Source organism: Brachyistius frenatus, unplaced genomic scaffold, assembly GCF_029030835.1.
Source record: "Brachyistius frenatus isolate BFR_SWC_R1_liver_20210118 unplaced genomic scaffold, ASM2903083v1 Contig_121, whole genome shotgun sequence".
NCBI classification, from domain to species: Eukaryota; Metazoa; Chordata; class Actinopteri; family Embiotocidae; genus Brachyistius; species Brachyistius frenatus.
This window is the reverse complement of record NW_027210720.1, coordinates 980,569-999,495: the sequence shown is the minus strand read 5'-3', so window position 1 is coordinate 999,495 and position 18,927 is coordinate 980,569. Positions and strand designations below refer to the sequence as shown.

Sequence of the window (18,927 nt, the reverse complement as noted above, 5' to 3'; positions counted from 1 at the left end):
ATAATGTAATATATAATATACAATCTATTTTGCGTTCATACTTCTTTGGGGCCGACTTTAATCATGTCATCATAATAACATAGTGTCCTATAAAACCACTCCTGTATGACTCTGAAATGTTCGACTAAATATAATTTAGGAGTTCAGACCGATGCCTGACTGAAACCCATTCCAGCATGCCTCCATTGCTGCAGCCTGTGCAGACATTAATACTGAATTTATTTATTTTAGTGGAGCCTTTTGAAATTATAGTGGCCACTGACAAATGGACAGTTATGGATATGAGTGTACTTTCCCATCTCCTACTCTCCTTCCTGTCCATCCACCTGTCTCCCATGTCCGTCTCACTCCCTGACTTCCTGTCTTCAAGGTCATTGAGGAGATAGTTGAGATGATGGAGAACTCTCCAGATCCCGGTGAAACGGAGGAGGAGGAGGACGAGGAGGAAAGCAGCCACTGCTCCTCCAGGACCAACCCCTCCCTGCTGGAGGAGATCAGGCAGCTGTCACAGGCCTCCAACAACAACTGCTCATACGAAGGTAAAGCTGGGAATAATCCATGGTTCTGTGTTGTTGTTTTTTTTTTTTTACTGATGCAACTTCTTAACTGAAACTGGACAGTGGCTGTTTAGTAATTTGTAATTTGTTCACTCCTTCTGTTCAGGACATCTTAAGATTGTCTGGTATGTAAACAGGCCACATTCCTGTCAAAACACTGCTCCTTGTGGAATTCACACAATAGTGAATTTGTCCGGTCAAATAAATTTCATGTTCTGATGATGAAATTAAGGTCACATAAAGAAAAAAAACAAATAAAATACCAAAGGTGGGATTCTCCTCAGGTGAGTCCTTGCCATTTACTGTAGTTGAAAAATATAATCACTCCTATTTATAGAAGCCAACACCAAGACCAGTTATATTGGGTGCATGGGCACAATAGTCATGGACAACTATGCCAGAGGTGCAAATAATATCTATCTTGCATGACATGTTGTTCATGTTTAACCTTTAAATCTAATTTTCGTGGAGTGATTCTCTTCAGCCAGCAGAGTACCTTTTGATTCTGTAATCCACATGGTGAGATTAGTCATCTGACTTCATAGGTGAGAGTTCAGGAGGACGCGGTGTTCTCTGCCATAAGGTGTCCCGTCGCTGAACATATTGGAGGTCCGTGTGGCTCGTCTGCTGGAGTCACTGTAGTTTGTCTTGACCACTGTGGGGATGGAGACGGCAAGGCAGTGCTGAGCTGAGCATACAGTATTTTAAAAAAAATATTTAAATAGTAAATAGTTTGTTTTCCTTCTATAGAAATTAAGTTAAAATACAGGTAATATTAATTCTAGTATCTATTGCAAAAACCTTTGGCAGCTTTTGAGATCACAGTTACCTTTGACAATATATATCATGCTTTTAACAGGACATAATTGGCATTTTTTTATTTGATTATATGATTATATATGATTATTGATTATATATAGAGTGAAGCAGAGAAAGTTGTCATCATTGCATGAATAGTCTTAAGTGGTAGTTATCCCCTTGGCGGAGTACCACTGAAGGATGACTGTAAACTAACTAAAAACAAACCTTCAGCTGTGAAATAAAAAGATGCTTAGCCCTTTCTTGTGAAATACCATCTACTTTTCCCTCGTAAACCCTCTTTAAATTGTTTTTAAAAAACTGTTGGCAAAGGGAGGTCACTGTTACTGAACCGCACACAAACAAAACCACAATATGACAAACACAAGGTTTTCATTTAAGTGGTCAAATTGAACAGTGAGACAAGTGTGAGAAACAGCTAAAAGAGGACACACCTTATTTATTTCAATGAATGGGTAGGCCTACTCTTTACACTGTCACTATATTGTACAAATCAAGTACCAATTAAATACTACTGTTACCTAAATGTAAGTAAAATGGGAAAATATGTGAATATGAGTGACAATGGGGTATTTTGGAGGAAAGCAGACAATATTACTGTTACTTTATAAAGTAATTTCATACTAATAGTGTACTCCCTCAGTGAAACCACAACATTTCTACATGACCCAGTAAAAAGAAGGTTTGTTGGATGTATAAACATATTTCTGTTTTTCCTTTTTTACTCCTTAATTACACTTATGTCTACAACCAAGTTGTTAAAAGCATTTTTTTTTTTTTTACTTTCATTTTGTTAGCCTGTGCTGTAGCATCCCCAATATTTACAAAAAGACTTATATGTGCCTCTTCCTTTCTCTAAAATGTCCAGTTGTTTGTTCTTTATAGTCATGTTTTCTTCCACTGTAGCCCATAACTACCATCTGGAACCAGTATTTTACTTTATTCATAACAAAATGGTGATTCACCAACGTTTCCTCTCTACCCTCCCAAATAATGCTGTTCCTTTTGTCCTGCAGGCCTCAGCCTGATGCCCAGCTCAGCGCTGGTTGAACTGCTGCAGCGGGTGGAGGCCGCCATCCGGGAGTACTCAGAGGAGCTGGTCAGCCAGCTGGCTCGGCGTGACGAGCTGGAGTTCGAGAAGGAGGTGAAGAACACGTTCATCACGGCGCTGATGGAGGTGCAGAACAGGCAGCGGGAGCAGCGAGACAGCAGCAAACGCCGACGTCGGGACAAGTCCCTGAGCCTGCAGGGGGGGGGCACGGTACCAGTGAACGGAGGGAACGCAGCCCCCACCACGACTGGGACCATGCCAGTCAAGGTGAGAGGAAGAGGGGAGAGTGTGTCCCTGTACGCTTCACCTTTTAATTATTTACATTGTGTGTGTGTGTGTGTGTGGGGGGGGGGGGTGATAATGCCACACTGAGTATCTCCTTTTTGTGTGCTGAGGTTCTGATTTTTAAGCCATCCAGTGTAAACTACAGAACCATGAGACCTCACTGCCTACAGCTCCTCCCTCCTCCTGACTGTTAGTTTAATGGATCTCAGGCCCATTAGCCTCTAAAGTATCTTCCAGGAAACGTCCTAAAGTGGCCGTGGCCCTTCGCCATATGAGTTCAACAGCCCGGTCCAGTCCACTCCTGTCCAGGAACTCAAAACAGCTTAATGGATTTTCCCTCCATGTAATGCAGCAGCCGTGTTTTTATCTAATGACTGCTGGTACCTGAGGCTGCTTTATTGAAGTAATATGAATGTATAGATGGCTCAATGATGCAGATGCAATAAACAAAATCAAATGAATTGTATCTCACAATGATACATGTTGAGATCTGCTGAAGGGTGGGTATTAGATTTCAGCCAGTCTTTCAGTTTGATCAATAAACTAATACATTTAATGATTGGTGGTTTGTAACATTGGTCACTTTGTGTGTGTGTGTGTGTGTGTGTGTGTGTGTGTGTGTGTGTGTGTGTGTGTGTGTGTGTGTGTGTGTGTGTGTGTGTGTGTGTGTGTGTGTGTGTGTGTGTGTGTGTGTGTGTGTGTGTGTGTGTGTGTGTGTGTCGTGGTTGTGCAGCGCTTCAGCATGGAGGGACTGTCCAACATCCTGCAGACAGGCATCAGACAGACGTTTGGCAGCACAGGGAATGAGAAGCAGGTAAGAACGAATGTTTTAAAACGAGTGTGTCATCCCACATACTTCTGAATATGCTCCGATAAATAGGATCCATGGGCGCTACATGACATAAATTCAGATAAAGAAAAAGAAAATACTTGGAAATACACAGATGAGCACAAAGCGAAAAGGCAAATAATGCATGAAGCCAGAGGTCTGGGATGGATTAGACAGGAAGTGAGCGGTCGGTTCTGGTCGCCAACGTGTAGCATGAAGTAGAAATGGTCAGCATTTAACAACTTAAACAAGAACTAGGTTGCAAAGGCCAGAGAACTGGGATGGAGAACCGATGCAAGCAAAGCTTTTAGAAACTCAGAAAATATTTGAACATCCATTTAAAAGTGGTGTATTGTTGGTGTAGTAAGTGAAGTTTGGAATAACAGCGGTTCCATGACTGTGTTTTGAGTTCAGGTGTTGGCTTGTTAGCTGCAGGGGGGATTGATGCAACTCTCGTATCTGTGTCCGACATTGGAAGCTACAGTCAGCAGCTCTTGACTGTTGCTTGACTTAAATATCCAACTTTGTGTTAAACCTTCTTAACATTGACTCTGTTTCAGTATCTAAACACGGTTATTCCATTTGAGAAGAAAAGCACCCCTCCATCTGTCGACGACCTGCAGATGCTCACAAAAAGTACGAAACCCAGATCAGAACATCTGTATGGAAGGAAAATGATAACTACTGGTTGGGAAAGAAATCTATACATTCAGATTTGTCCTGTTTTTTCCTCTTAGTTCTCTATGCCATGAAGGAGGACAGCGAGAAGGTGCCTACACTGCTGACCGACTACATATTGAAAGGTAAACACAATAACAGATGTATTTAAAGTGACCACACAGGTTTCTGTGTTTTTAAAAGACCATGAACAGATATGTCGGTTCTCTGTTCTGGAATATTGTTGATTAAGTTCAGCTACTAATAAATTGAACTTCTTGAATTTGCCGCAAGACTCTTAAGATACTTTGCTGTATCTCCCCTTTCAGTCCTGTGTCCTACCTAAAGCACCACCCGGGCTGGGGCCACAGCGTGACAAGCCTCTGGCCCAAGCTGCATGACCTCCCCTCTCTTACCATTATCAACCGTGGATCCTCACCATCGACATCATCGTATTCACCTCAACTACGAATACTGCCTTTTGCTGAGCTCACCTCCCCCCTTTCCACACATTACGCTCAGGCCAGACCCCAAAATGGCCGCCATCTGAATAGCAAGTGGGATGGCCAATTCCCACTTTTTAAAGACTTCACTAATGGAGCATGACATGCTATATTAACGATCACAGTACCACTATGGTACAGGGATACAATTTGATCACGGCTTTTTCTTAATTTCTCTACTTTCCTGTCTCTCGTTTTCTTTTCTGTTTCCTCTAACAGAATTTCAGTGTTGCCAAGTTGTGACTCTTATTTATAGACTGACCTCTTAACCACTGGATTCTGATGATTGTTTCATTCATCGATTCATCAGGACTACACTGTCAAACAAAGGAAATCACATCGCATCCACCCACAAACATCCCCCTGCATTGTTTCTGATGAAAAAAGTGATTCATGTGGATACAAAAGCCATGCACCTTTTTCTGCCAACTCAGTACTGTAGCTCCATGTGAATGAAGGGAAACACACTATTATTACGGGTGCAGTGCAGTGCATTACAACGTTTTATCTTTTCTTTCCTTTTTGTTTCACTATCTGAATATCCAGTGCTCTTCTGACTTTTTTGTAATTTCTTTTCATTTGTATTTAAATATTTGATATAAACTCTGTTGCTAATTTTCTACTTTTATTTACTGTATCATCAGAGTGACAGGATTCTGTGCATTTCACCCTGTTTCAGCCACTTGGAGGTGTATCACTGACTTTTCCTTGGATAACATCCCCTGATGAGATGAGCTCATTTCAATAAAGGCGTGCATATTTGCATATTAGCATATTTACGACTTCCTTTGCGCCATGTAGGTGAATGTTACATCGCTAATCGCAAATTCTAATAAATATTCTACCCTGATGCCGTGTGCATTTGCGTGTCTGTCTTTACTTTTGAAGTTTAGCAGGTAACATAATCACTGCCGATGTATTTGATTTATATTTATTTTATTCTATTCTTTGGAAGATTTTGGTCCTCTGATAAAAAAAAAGAAGAAAAGACTCTCCCAAAGACCTGCCAACAAAGACCACCCCTGCAGATAAATATAAAAGGAAACATTTAAAAAATGTTATTCACAAAACACATTTTTGACCTTCTTTTTTCTGGCCTCTCTTCACCCCCACTTATAGTGTAGAATTTAGGATTTCCCCAGCAACCTGAAATCAACCGGCACTCGAGAGCTGGAATAATTAGTTAGCTGCATCGACAGAACATTTATTAAGTCAACATTAAATAATCAGGCAGTTCATTTGGGAATTGATTAACTGTCTAAGTAATTTAAACAGAAATGAACTGGCTTCCCAGTCTTCTTTGACAGTAAACTCTACATTTATAGGCATTTTAAATAAATTACATTTAATAAATGGAGCATTAAACTGAAAACAATAATTGCCAAACTTGCAGATGAAGATAATGGTTGGTTGCAGGCCTACAGTAGGTCTATGTTGCGATGACAAGACCTTTCCCGAGGCTGTAATGTATCTGTTTATTATTTGTCATAAAAGATTTTAAAAAATTCCATAAAAAACTTTACAAAAAGTTTTTTAAAAAAAGACGATGGTGGTCGTAAAATTAGATTTGTGTCTCTTTACATGACCAGCGTTAAAAGTTTGTGGATGGAGGAACTGTTACACTTGATGGTGTACTTCACGTGGTCAAAATTTTGAATACGTTTGGAAATAATCATGTGCATTCAAATGATGCATAGTAAACCTGGAGCACCAAGGACGTAACCATAATATCAATATTATATATTGTATATAATATCAATAATAAATGACATTTATTTAGGGCGGCACAGTGGTGCAGTGGTTAGCACTGTCACCTCACATCAGAAAGGTTCCAGGTTCGAATCCGGTCCTGGGCCTTTCTGTGCAGAGTTTGCATGTTCTCCCTGTGCTTGCGTGGGTTCTCTCCGGGTTCTCCGGCTTCCTCCCATCATCCAACAACATGCACCTCAGGTCAGGTTACCTGGCGCCGTGCTAGTGGCAGCCTGCTGCAGCATCTCCCCCCTGAGAGCCCCCCTGCTGTAGTGAAGACATTTCCTCTCGGGGATTAATAAAGTGTATCAAATCAAAAAATAAAAAAATTTGCCCCCAATGTGACCCCGCTGTGATTATACATACATATATATATATATATATATATATAAAATGTCAACTTATATTATGTCGTCGAAAATGTCACAAAAAAAAATCATACTATAGTATGTTGTGAGGAGGGGGGGGGGACCATAGTTGATAGTGATTTGCATGTTCCCTCTTCAGCCCCTCAGATGAAAAATCATCAGTCACGCCTGTGGATATAATAATTTGAAAAATTGTAAATGTGACTAAAAACAAGGTATGACTTTCTGTTGTACCAAGGCACCAGACTAGCTTTGATGAATGTTCCAAACAGAAACACTTTGCTGCCATCTGGTGGTTTAAATCAAATACCACACTTCCCCCAGACTACTGTATAACACTATTACCAATGTTTCAAATTAATTAGGATTATGACCTTTACTTATCAATACATTTTCAGCAGTTTTGTATTTACTTAAATGGCCGTAAAGATTCCATCTGATATCACTGCTGATTAGACTATAATGTCCTTTCAAATATAAAAGTTGTGCCCATAAGTTGTTGGTGAAATGAGGTTGAGGGAAACAGATGTCATTGCGTAATATTTTTCCACCATCTATTGGATCATCGTGGCCAATAGAGAGCAGGCATGACTGCACTGCTGTTTTTGTCTCTGATCAATGAGACACTCGTTATAGGTTGAATTATTGTTTGTTTCCAGGTAAATTACAATTAAAGTCCACTTTTTTAAATTCTGATCATTTTGTTTCCTTGTCCTTGCATAAAGACTTTTTTCTTGATCTCAAACAAGGAAACTGCTTGCACCTATACGCCTGAACGGATGATGAGATCGTGGGCCACGAGTGTGTAAACGTCCTCCACAGTTTCTACGTCTCGAAGAAAAACACCCAAACTGAACGCAGTTTTGTGTCTCTTAGTAGTTGTGTCGGTCCCCTTTGTGGTCATGTTACATCTGTCAGGTTGTAGTGTGCCTCGGTGATCAAGTTGCATCTTCTTTTGCAATTGGTTTTCACCTGTTTAAAGTCACATGACATCTTTTTTGTGCCTCTTTCATATCTGTTTGTAGTCCTGTCGTCTGTTTGTGCCTCTTTTCCACAACTTTGCATGTCTTTGTCCTAATTTTGATTTTTTTTTCAGTGTTTTTTTCTTCTCTTAGTAGTTTTGAGGTTCTTTATGTTGCACACTTGGACACACAAAGGGGACTTCCAGGCGTGCATAAGTTTTGAACTTTACTTTACTGGAAATACAGAAACACAAGCACATCAGGTTAATGTCGCTTCATACCGCCGGCTGTTTTTCTGCTAAACTTACACGCTATAAACATTCGCATTCACCTGAGTGTGAATGAAACATCAAATATCAAACACACACTCACGCAACAGATATTTTAGCACGCTGCAGGTGGTTACCGTACTTTTTCCACATTAGCTAACTGCTGGGTTTGGCACAGTTTCACACGGCACAGCAGTTATTTTAACTTGCCAAACTCCAACACGTCTTGTATAAGCACAAAGCATCGTCCGTTACTCTTAAACACGTGTTATGCATCTGTGTCACTACTGTAGTACATCTTTTTATCTTGTTTGCTCACCTGGAAATACAGAAACACGAACACAAGCATATCAGCTCAACGTCGCTTCCTACCACGTGCTGTCTGTCTGCTAAACTGACACGCCCCCCTGCCTTGCTCAAAAGATCTCTAAGCTGCCTGTGTGAGCTTTACTCTGTAACCATACATTCATCTACGAGAATATTAGTTGCTACTGCAAGTGAACATGCATAGACAAAAATAGACAAAATAATAAACCAACAAATTCAAAATAACACGAGAAAAATTAAAGGGGGGGGGGTGTCCAGTGTGTTCAGCATTAGTGTGGCCCCCACATTTATGTTGATTTGATTGACTTTTTAACATCATATGTATTGATAGAACAATCATTTCACTTTAGAAAACACACACAGCTGATCATTTGTATTTTAATTGAAAATATCATACAAGGCATTTTCCATGAACATAAATATGGAGGATACAAGTGCACACTTCACATTAATGTCCACAGTTTAGACCTTCTGTATAAATAAGCACACATTTGGCCACCAGTTTGTCCACATCAGTTATACAATCCATCCTGTTTTATAACAGTGTGACAGCGAGCACTTCTTTAGTTAAAAAATTTTTTTTACTATTTATAAATTTTGTTCATGGGCTCTTCTGCATTACTGTATAAAAATAAAGGCTTGTCTTGAATACATTTTAATATTCGTCATGTACAATTCAAACACTGAGTCTGTTAATTATACTAATGATTTTCTCTCCACTCTGCAGTCGACCTCCCTCGTGAAATCTTTCCAATTAAAAAAAACCCACCAGAGCGTCATGGTTCAAACATGTTTTACTGTCGCTGTCCTGCCGAAGTTATTTTCGGCAGGACGTGGTCTGTACACGATGCTCTAACAGTATTTTTCCCCTCAACATCCTCCAGTTTTAAATTGATTGTTGTTTAAATATAACAATTTCTGTGCACACAAGCAAAACCCTAAACAACCATCATATGATCCAGTGTAATGACATCACAGCAGAACGCAGAGGGAACTTATTTTCTAAATCCAAATGATATTCACTCATAACAGGTATTTTTAAAAGTGAAGGGTAAAAAAATGAAAAATGAAAAGTAATGCTGGGATTTAAATCTTAACTTTTACGAAAATGGATTTGACACCAAATTTCATGTTATGTTATTGAACTCAGTTCATATCTTATTACTGTAGACGTTTAAATACATTCTTTTAGAAGTGAAAGCATTTTGCAGATGAGTGCCTCCAGTCCAGTTTGAATTCAATATGCTCTAATATTTCTCTTTTTATACATGGAACATAGTTTTGGAGCCAAAATCCAGTGCTTATTTAGTTTCGTAGTAGAAAGACTCCATATATTTGATTTAGTATTCTGTGGGTTATTTTAAATGAGCAAATTTGCTCCCCAAACTTTCAGGATGAACATTTTATCTTAAGTGTTGCTTCATATGAAGAAACTCCCTAACCACGCACCTTGAAGCTAAGCATCAACCCCACATTAGTATTTTTGTCTTATTTTGCCCATTTCTGTATGTTTTTGTCAATCGAATAGTAAAAGTTTAGTCTGAAAAGCTTTTGGCAGTGAATTAAAATGTCATGATGATTTTTACTGGTTTCTTCTGTCTGCACTAGAAAACAAGCTAGAACATAAAAAGGAGAATATGTTTACATACAAATGCGACACAGACTGCATATCTTTGGTTGAGTATCCAGTGTCGCAGGCCTGTGTCATACAGTATGTTCCATTCAGGCTGCTTCCAACAATATGCTATACTGCAAAATAAATATCATATTTACAATTACAATGCTGCAGGCAACTTTAAATTATTACAACTCAAGAGTGGACTTTCACATGAGCGCAGTCACAAGACTGCAGCTCTGAATCGTGCTCAATACTATAAGAAGCTTTTGCTAATCTGTGTTTTAAGAATTGAATCTAAGAGTGTTTTATAAAATGAAAACTCGACAGAAGTAAAGCCAAAAGAAAGGATTAGGATACTTTGCACTGGCAAACTTTATCATACATCATGCCATACACATAATGTTGTCTTCTCTATCTTTTCCTACATGTGCAGCAGAAATATACTCATCAATACATAGATCTTTATATATTACACCCACTATCTGTGAGCCCCTCTGAACAGTACAGACAGAGTGTGCTGAAACCAGTTTTTAGTTTGTGATGAGTCTTGCTTCAGGTAGGTTTTCTAAGTAAAAACGAGGGATAACAGCAGGCTGACATCCCCCTCTTCTTATTTCTTGGTGAGACTTGTGTGCACATGAAACCCTCCAATGAATATCCAGCTGCTGGTCATGGATGGCAAAAAAAACTGGGTAGATAATACTTTTAAACGCTAAATATGAAAAAATAAAAATAAAAATAACATTAAAAATGCATTGATAAAGTAGAAAAGAGGATACTGGACATATGTATAAAAATCATATCTATACAATGCATACAGAATATAAAAGACTTAAGTATACTTAAAGCAGGTAAACAGTGTGTCTGAAAGTCTCGTCATGAAAGCTTCTTGGCTCGAAAGCAAGAGTCAGTCAGTGACCTTTTCATCTACTGTATTTGCTAAATAGTAACAAAGCAGAGCTTTTCCTTTAAAAAGAAATCGGCCGCTGACCCTTTGTGAAAGTGTAAAGGGACAGTACTCCACTGTTAGACCAGAGACCCGGCCTGGTTCTGTGCAGGCACCATAATGGGCACCCCTCCCATGCGGGTGATGTTGGAGGCTGTGATCGTGGAGGTGGGCAGCGGTGGAGGGGAGGGAGCGGCCTGCAGCTGCAGCTGAGGCTGGCCGTACGTCTGTGGCAGCGCCTGGGCCTGGGGCAGCTGGGTGTAGCGCTCCGGCCCCGGCAAGGAGCCGCCGTTGGTGCTGGCGTCGGAGGAGGCGGGGTGTCCGCGCGGCAGGGTGCTGTTGTTGTTGTAGCTGTAATGGGTGGGGGTGGAGGCCCCGTGGTGGCGGGACGACCTGTAGCCGGCCGTGCTCCCCGTGGCCGTGATGATGGACGCGGTGTCTGAGGGGGGCCGCTGGGGGTACTGCTGCAGGTGGTGGTGGTGGTTGCTGTGGTGGAGGGAGGGCTCTTTGTGGTGGGGGCTGGACGCAATGGAGGACAGGGTGCCATTCTTGGAGATGATGTCAGAACCCATGCCGCTCTTCGCCCAGGACACACGCTTGGGAGCCTGAGCGTCCTCCCTGGAGGACAGCAGGACAGGAGGACACGGGGGTTAACGATAAGCTTCTGTGAGCCGCTGCTCATGTTTACACACTGTGAGAGGAACTACACACACAGTAAACTAAAGTGGAGATGAGCCTCTCTGAAAGTCAACTTCAAACTATCAATACTTGTTTTTAGCCTCTCCTCTATTCCCTGACATCTTACTTCGGCTGCAAACAGTTCCTCTTCACTCTGCCATGTGGATTACTGCTGATACTGAATAAATCCGGATCTTATGATTCATATTATTATATTCCAAGAGCCTCAGTTGAAAGGAGTGTCTTTCCTCTCTCATTTCCCAGCTGATTCTCAGCAGAGATTCGGCCTCCACAGACACGAATTAATGAAGAAATTCAAATGATGTTTGCATCTCTTCAGAGCACATTATGTGTTCATAATGGTTTTGCATTTGTTTACACCCCAAAGAAATGACTACAGGGACCTAAACAATCATATATTCAGCTTTGATTTGCAGTCTGTGCAAGACTTAAAACCTGTGAAATCATGATGGCTTATAAAAAATGACTCACTTTGGAAAATGGCAGCCAGCTATCAAAGTACAAGCATCTCTGTTCAGACTCATTCTGCTTTAAAAGTTGTCACGTCACAACATTTAAATAATATAACAGAAAACACCTCCTTCAGTCACTTTTTTGGAAGATTTTTTAAATACAAAAAAATGAACTCACTTGATTTCGTTGGCCATGTCGTCCTCGTTGTCTCTCCGCCTCTTCACCAGGAAAACAAGGCAGACGAGGAGGAGGAAGATGAAGCCGACCACTGAGCCCACTGTGGCACCAACAATCATCCCCACATTGGTGGCTGGAATCATGGGACAAACAATGATTACATGTAAACAGAGAATGTGTCTACACAGCAACACATTGGATTCTTTCAAAATCAGGAAATCATCAAAGAACTACAGCTTAATGCAACTCGGTATCAAAATGTGAAATAGACACACTTTGGCCTCTCTAGCCGTGACAGTTTCACGTTTTCCTGTAGTGGTTACAAAAAACAACAACATGGTTGAGGTTACAACAACAACATAGTTGGGGCTATAAAAAACAACAACATGGTTGGGGCTATAAAAAACAACATGGTTGGGGTCAGGAAACAAAAAAAACGGAGTGCTTGGCCACATGATCCTTCGTTATGTTACTGTTATGTGCGTGTGTGTTTCACGCTTACAAAATGTGAAAGTGCCACACCTAAGGAGGCCAAAGCGTGTGGACGGCGTGTCTGTTTCAAGCTTTGCCGTGATACTGTGTTAATTAACAACTAAAAACAGGTTTGATTTTCGTCTATATATGACGGTGCTTGTACTGCTGTGCGCTACATACAGGTGACGATCTCCAGGTTGATGAAGCAGCTCTCCGATCCAGCGGTGTTGCTGGCTGTGCACACGTACTTCCCGGACATGTTGCCGCTCAGGTTGCTCAGCTTCAGAGTGCCGGTCTTCTCGTCTGAAACAGAGTGAACACGGAGAAGGACGACGGTCAGCCGCGCACGCATACGCATTATTGGCTGTGTATATGCGCAGATGCATCCATTGATTTAAAACTTTGGACTTCAGACATTATAAATAGACTCAATGTATGTATTATTAAGAATTCCACTCTTCAGAATATACGAAAATAATGTTTGGTGTTTTCTGTGATGTCATTCACATTAACATGGAGTACAGAGGATAAAAAGCAGTTATGGAAAATACGACTAGTGAAGCCACTGACCGTAACTGATTCCTTTTCATCATTTCAGTGGTTTATTTCGGTCCATAAGAAAATATATCCAGCAAACCATATTTAAACTGTTTGCACATATAGAAAGCCTTTTATTAGACAAACATTAAAGCTGCAATGATGAATCTATTTATAAATTAGTCAAATGAGAAAAATTGAGTCTGCAACTTTTAGCAAAATGCTAAATATTTCATGGATTTTAAGTTAATTTACTATCAATAATTTAAGAGTAAAGACCTCTGTTTTGGAGATGCTGGATAGAAAGAAACTGGGCTGCGGAAAATGCTGAATCTTAAAATTGTTAATTGTTTGGGTTTGAAGCTCTGTTTAACACGCATAGAAGAAACTATTCGACTTACAATTTCTAATATTAATTAACAAAGTGAAGCAGTGTCTTTGAACAGTGGAAAGGTGGAGGCTGAATTGTATCCACTCGTTTTAACTCATAAAAAGAAAAGAAGATGTCACATTTCTTTGCACTCATGAACTGTTCATGGTTCATTTATGTATGATAGATATCATCTGGAGAAAGACAGAATATCGTTATTATATGTATAAAACAGGATTTAAATCTCATTTAACATTATTTGTTTGTCATCAACTATGACTACATTAAACATGTTCTTTAACCCTTGCAGTTGTATCACAGTTTTATATCAATTTCCAGATTGTTCCATATATGACGTGATGTTAGTGAAATGCATCTTTCTCTATGTCCTGATTCACTATTTCACTATTTTGGTGGTGCATTTTAATAGGCTGGTAATATATTCAGTTCAATATTGAAGGAGTAGTTTATAAATATAAAAGCTATTTGAATGCAATGTACTATTTAATTAGGTCGTAGTAAGCTTCCTGTCAGCTGACTGAAGGTAATATTGACAATTCCTACTGCTGTTATGGAGCCTGTTACTGTTCTATTTTGAATGAAGCTGTAAGCAATAGGTTTCAATTGTACCAAACAAACAAAACAAAAAAATGACCATGTCAAAAGAAAGAGCACAAATTACATTTTCTAACAACATCAGCAAACACTCATTCGAGAATTTGAATAAAGTCAATGATAAAGAGAGGCATCCTTTGTGCACTCACTGAGCATGGGTGAGAAGAAGACCTCCGAAGTGGGGCTGGTTTTCCTCCACTTGTACAGAGGGATGGGTTTCCCTGAGCTGGACTTGCAGCTCAGGGTCACATTTCCTTTCAGCACCGGCTTCCCTGATAGAGAGCACTTCGGAACAGCAGGAGGGACTGAGGAGAGGATTTTAACACGTTTATCATGTTAGTTTTTCCAACAAAATGTTAAATGAAATCGCTCTTTCTTAGTGTGAAATAAACTGTATGTTTTTTTGTATCACCCTTCACATCCAGACTGAGCTCAGCAGTGAGACCAGGATTTTCAGGAATGATGATCTGACAGAGGTAACGTCCTGAGTCCGACTCCTGCGTGTTGTTGATGTACAACGACACGTCACGTGAGGGCATGTTACTGATGAAACCCACGCGGCCCTTGAACTGGGAGCTGCCCACGCTCTTGGAGCCTTTGGTGTAGGAGATGATCTGGACAGCAGGACAGGAAGTCAGCGTCAGATCGAGTGAAAACAGGAAATATAACATTTTGAGATGTATATCTTTTTTCTCCGGATAAACAGAAACACGCACGGTTCAACAATGACAACTGTCTACATTTGTGCACATAGGAAACAGTGTCATTGAGATGCATGTCATCATGATTGGGTTTGGACATCATCCCAGGTCAAAAGGATGTGAGGGATTAGTAATCCCAACAACTCTTGCTCCGAAAATCATGATTGCTTGGCATTTTTTGAACATTTGGCGAAAAGCATTACAAAGTAAACAGAGCTACACGAACACTATTTTAGTTTTCCACTGGTAAGGTCTTCTCACAGAATCATGTGATGCATGGTCTATTTCCATTAGCCTGTGGTTTAAAAATGTCTATTGTACCACCAGTTCAAAGTTGGATTTTTGTAAGATGTGCTGTGACTGTGAGACTGTGCTGTCAGAACACAAGGCAGGAAAAAAAAGTCAGAAACTGGTATGCAGACTGGTACGTACATAAATGCAAAGTGCGAAAGATATTCTACTTCTAAATTTGAATAGTTACAGAAACAAGCTGCAGTAATTAGATCCCTAAATACCAACAGTTGATGCAAATCAGATGTTTTTTCAAGCAAAGTCAAGTCAAATTCAGACATACTGTACCTGCTTGTCCACTGAACTGTCACTTATTTAAACCCTAAAATATTTTTTTCCACGTGAACAAATATCCCCAAATTCAGTCAGCAACAGCTCCACAATTGTCGGACCAAAGGGAACAACATTAGTCAGTCTGTATGGATTTTGGTCAGTGCGGTATTCGGCAGCCTTTCTATTCAATGGGCCTCACTCTGCAACTCTGGACACATGGGTTTTAATGACAGATACAGCCTGGTCCAGGGACCTTCAGGGGGGAGAGGGTTCAAATAATCATGCCGTGGTTCTACAATAAGGTCGGGCAGGAGTAAATCCTCACTTCTGACCTGGTCCATGTATACAGAGCTTTAGAGTAACTAGAAGAAGATTTTTCACCTTCAATAACTGGTTAACGTGCAGCTCACTTACGTCACTGCTCGACGATACACCAAAGTCATGGCTGTGCGTCACTGTAATAAATAAAACTCTTTGCAGAGATCAAGGCAGCTAGTTTGGCTCTGAGGTAGTGAGAGTTTATCCTTTTTATTCATATTTTTGGCTACAAATAACAGTAAAGCAAAGAGAGCCCCTGGATGGCTGTCCAGACCCCCCCCCCCCCCCCCGTCTTTTCCAGCTCTCTGTGTTCTCTTTCCCCTCTTTTCTATTTGATTGTGATCCTCTTTGTGGGTCATCCATCTGCACAGCCCAATAATCCGACCAAGACAGATACGTAAACCGGGTTACAGCCAGGTCTCTAGATGATGTGTAAAAGGAGGAGGAGCGGGCCGTTCAGCCGGGCTTATTAGACAAAACTCCTGTTTTATTTAACACAACAATTTCATAAAAATCTGATATGAATTTTGTTTTCTTGTGTTCATTTCAAAACAAAGAAAAATACACACAATTGCTAATATACAAAATTAACCCACACCCACACACTTTTTTTGTTGTTGTCTTGGATTAATTTCTAAGGGTTTAAAAAGAAAGAGCTTTGCCAGATTAACAGCAAGAACAGGCAAACATCCCTCATAACTGTAATCCCAGATACTGCAACCACAGATGACTGCTGGGAAGGTGTCAACTCAAATATTTATATATTTCATATTTTCCATATATGGCTGTTCGTGATGGCTTTCCTTACCAGCTGGGTGTTGTTAGAGACAAAGTTCCAGATGATGGTGCTCAGGTCACTGCTGGTGTCCGAGTTGTACGAGGCCCTCAGCACCACCATCTGACCCTTGATCACATCCATACTGGTCTGGGGCATCTGGATCTGGGCCCGTATGCCTGGATGGAGGGAGGGAGAAGAAACAAAACAGATCAGGGTTTTGTCATAGTACCTGCTGTAAACTGCTCTGGATCTCTATTTTGACACTTAATATGTCATGTAAAAATGTCTCAGACACATATAAGTGGGTAAGTTATGATCTTGACAGCATTCACATCCAAACTCAACTCTTGTTTTCTTGAGAGGGAATCTATGAAACAGCTAGAAACTCCGTGAAGCCCATTTATCCCGACAGGTTCTTTATTAAAGTTTCTACCAGCCAGAGTTTGGAGAACATCCTCGATATGTGAAGGTAAAGTCCACAAAGTTACATCTCCTGTGGTGATATGTGTCATCAGGCCAGCGACCAGATGAGCGCTACAGTGCTACGTCTCTCTATGCTGCTCTTTTCTCTCTCTGCTCTCCCCTCATCCCGACTGCCCACTTCAGAGTCTGGTTCTGTTGGGAGCTTTCTTCCTGTTGAACTTTTTCTGCACAGCATACATATATATATATATATATAAATATATATATATATATAAGAGTGTAATATTACAGGGGAAAATTTCTGCAACGAATACTTCAATTTTTAAGATGCTTTCATTTTTTGACTGGAACCCAGTTTACACTTTAATGCAGGATTTTTATTTTTGATAAAGTGTTTGACAGTGTAGCATTATTACTTTTACTTCAGGATCTCAATACTTGCTATGTCACTGTAAAAGATGTGAACTTACAATCATCTCCTTCTTTGTTGTTGGTGCATTACTGGTTGATCATTGTGGAATTTATGCTCTAGTTTGAGCCTATCAGGGCAAAATGAAAATATAAACACTGAACTGATAACTGGGTTTGGCATCTTTTGAATTCAAATTCACCTGAGTCTGTAAAGTGGCAGAGTGAGGTGACAGCTGGACTGATGGGCTCGTTGTCAAGGTGAACTGTAGTGTGCATTTATGGCCAGAGAGGGGCAGCAGAGAGCTGAGACACATCTGAAACTCACAGGCACAAACAAAAAGCGCCTGCTCTTATTTATACATTTATTGGATGTTCCACATAATAATTGTTTGATGTGTCAAGAGAGATGATGAACATCCATTCAAGTTCAAGTGTGTGACTGTACTCATATGAAAGAGGATGACTGTGCGTAATTTATGTTTACTGTAATTTCAGGCTTTCTCTGCTGGTGACAAATGAAGGTGCTTCGAATCTTGTTATTAGTCAACAGAAAGAGTACATCCTGTGTTTTACCCGTCTGTCCATCCCAGCAGTCGTAACGGAGATAATCAGACGGTCCGATAGCATCATCAGATATCACCATCACAGTGAAAAGAAAGTGAATAATAAAACAGGACGCACACACAGCAGGTGGACTGTTTTCTTCTGCATCCCTCACAGACTTTCTCCCCATGTTCGCTTCTCTCTCTCGTCTCTAACCTTCCCACCGTTCCTGTCAGGAGGACAGGGTTGAGGTCAGAGACATGTCTCAGGAACGATATTCCTTTTAACAAACCCTACACTGAGGAAAGGTGTCCTCAATTCATGTTGGATCAGCCACATGCATGTATGCTTGGGACTGAGTGTTCATCAGGAAGCAAGCATGTAGAAATGTGGCAGGTGTACGTACATGTTTAAAAGTTGATGGGATTCATGTGTGTGTGATTGACATGGGAACACATAATGCACAAAGATGGAAATCTAGTTTATACAAAGCACTTAAATGCACTAACACTCTTCTCTGCTCTCAAAAAAATAGATATTTCAGACCAAGCTTTTAACGCACATACACACCATGCATACGGCCTTAGTCTCCTTCACTGCACTGCATTATATACCAGCTAATTAGATTCACTGTTTGGGTGCCACAGTTGTCACGAGAAAAACTATTTCTCCATGACCAGGAAGTGATGCAATCAAATGTAAGTGCAAAGTCCAATCCAAAAGTGTTCCCCTGAGAGGGCCGATAGCCGAACCTCTTCACGACTCTGCACCAGCTCGACACTACAAAGAAGAAACTGGGTCTACTAATGTCTTGAAACATGACTTGTGGGTATTGAAGTCCTCGGTATTAAAATAGTTGACTCCGGCTTGATCCCATTTGAAGCCACCAACTTGCAAAGTTGCCCACTGCTGCTTTAAAGTCAG

The 18,927-nt window shown here is 40.5% G+C and overlaps 2 protein-coding genes across 3 annotated transcripts in view; one reads left to right on the top strand and one right to left on the bottom strand.

Moving 5' to 3' along the window:
• fez1 (fasciculation and elongation protein zeta 1 (zygin I)) overlaps positions 1 to 18,927 on the top strand; it is a 249,455-nt gene that overhangs the window by 11,621 nt on the left and 218,907 nt on the right. For both annotated transcript variants that reach the window (XM_069713718.1, XM_069713717.1), the window contains exons 5-10: positions 371 to 539; positions 2,393 to 2,694; positions 3,446 to 3,526; positions 4,102 to 4,177; positions 4,279 to 4,344; positions 4,528 to 5,463. In XM_069713718.1, coding sequence (XP_069569819.1) covers positions 371 to 539; positions 2,393 to 2,694; positions 3,446 to 3,526; positions 4,102 to 4,177; positions 4,279 to 4,344; positions 4,528 to 4,544 — 711 coding nt within the window. In that variant the 3' untranslated portion in view covers positions 4,545 to 5,463. The remainder of the gene's footprint in view (positions 1 to 370; positions 540 to 2,392; positions 2,695 to 3,445; positions 3,527 to 4,101; positions 4,178 to 4,278; positions 4,345 to 4,527; positions 5,464 to 18,927) is intronic.
• esama (endothelial cell adhesion molecule a) overlaps positions 8,735 to 18,927 on the bottom strand; it is a 68,319-nt gene continuing 58,126 nt past the window's right edge. The window contains exons 2-7 of the mRNA XM_069713716.1: positions 16,657 to 16,802; positions 14,678 to 14,879; positions 14,415 to 14,570; positions 12,924 to 13,046; positions 12,270 to 12,402; positions 8,735 to 11,558 (exon numbers count right to left, since the gene is read on the bottom strand). Coding sequence (XP_069569817.1) covers positions 11,021 to 11,558; positions 12,270 to 12,402; positions 12,924 to 13,046; positions 14,415 to 14,570; positions 14,678 to 14,879; positions 16,657 to 16,802 — 1,298 coding nt within the window. The 3' untranslated portion in view covers positions 8,735 to 11,020. The remainder of the gene's footprint in view (positions 11,559 to 12,269; positions 12,403 to 12,923; positions 13,047 to 14,414; positions 14,571 to 14,677; positions 14,880 to 16,656; positions 16,803 to 18,927) is intronic.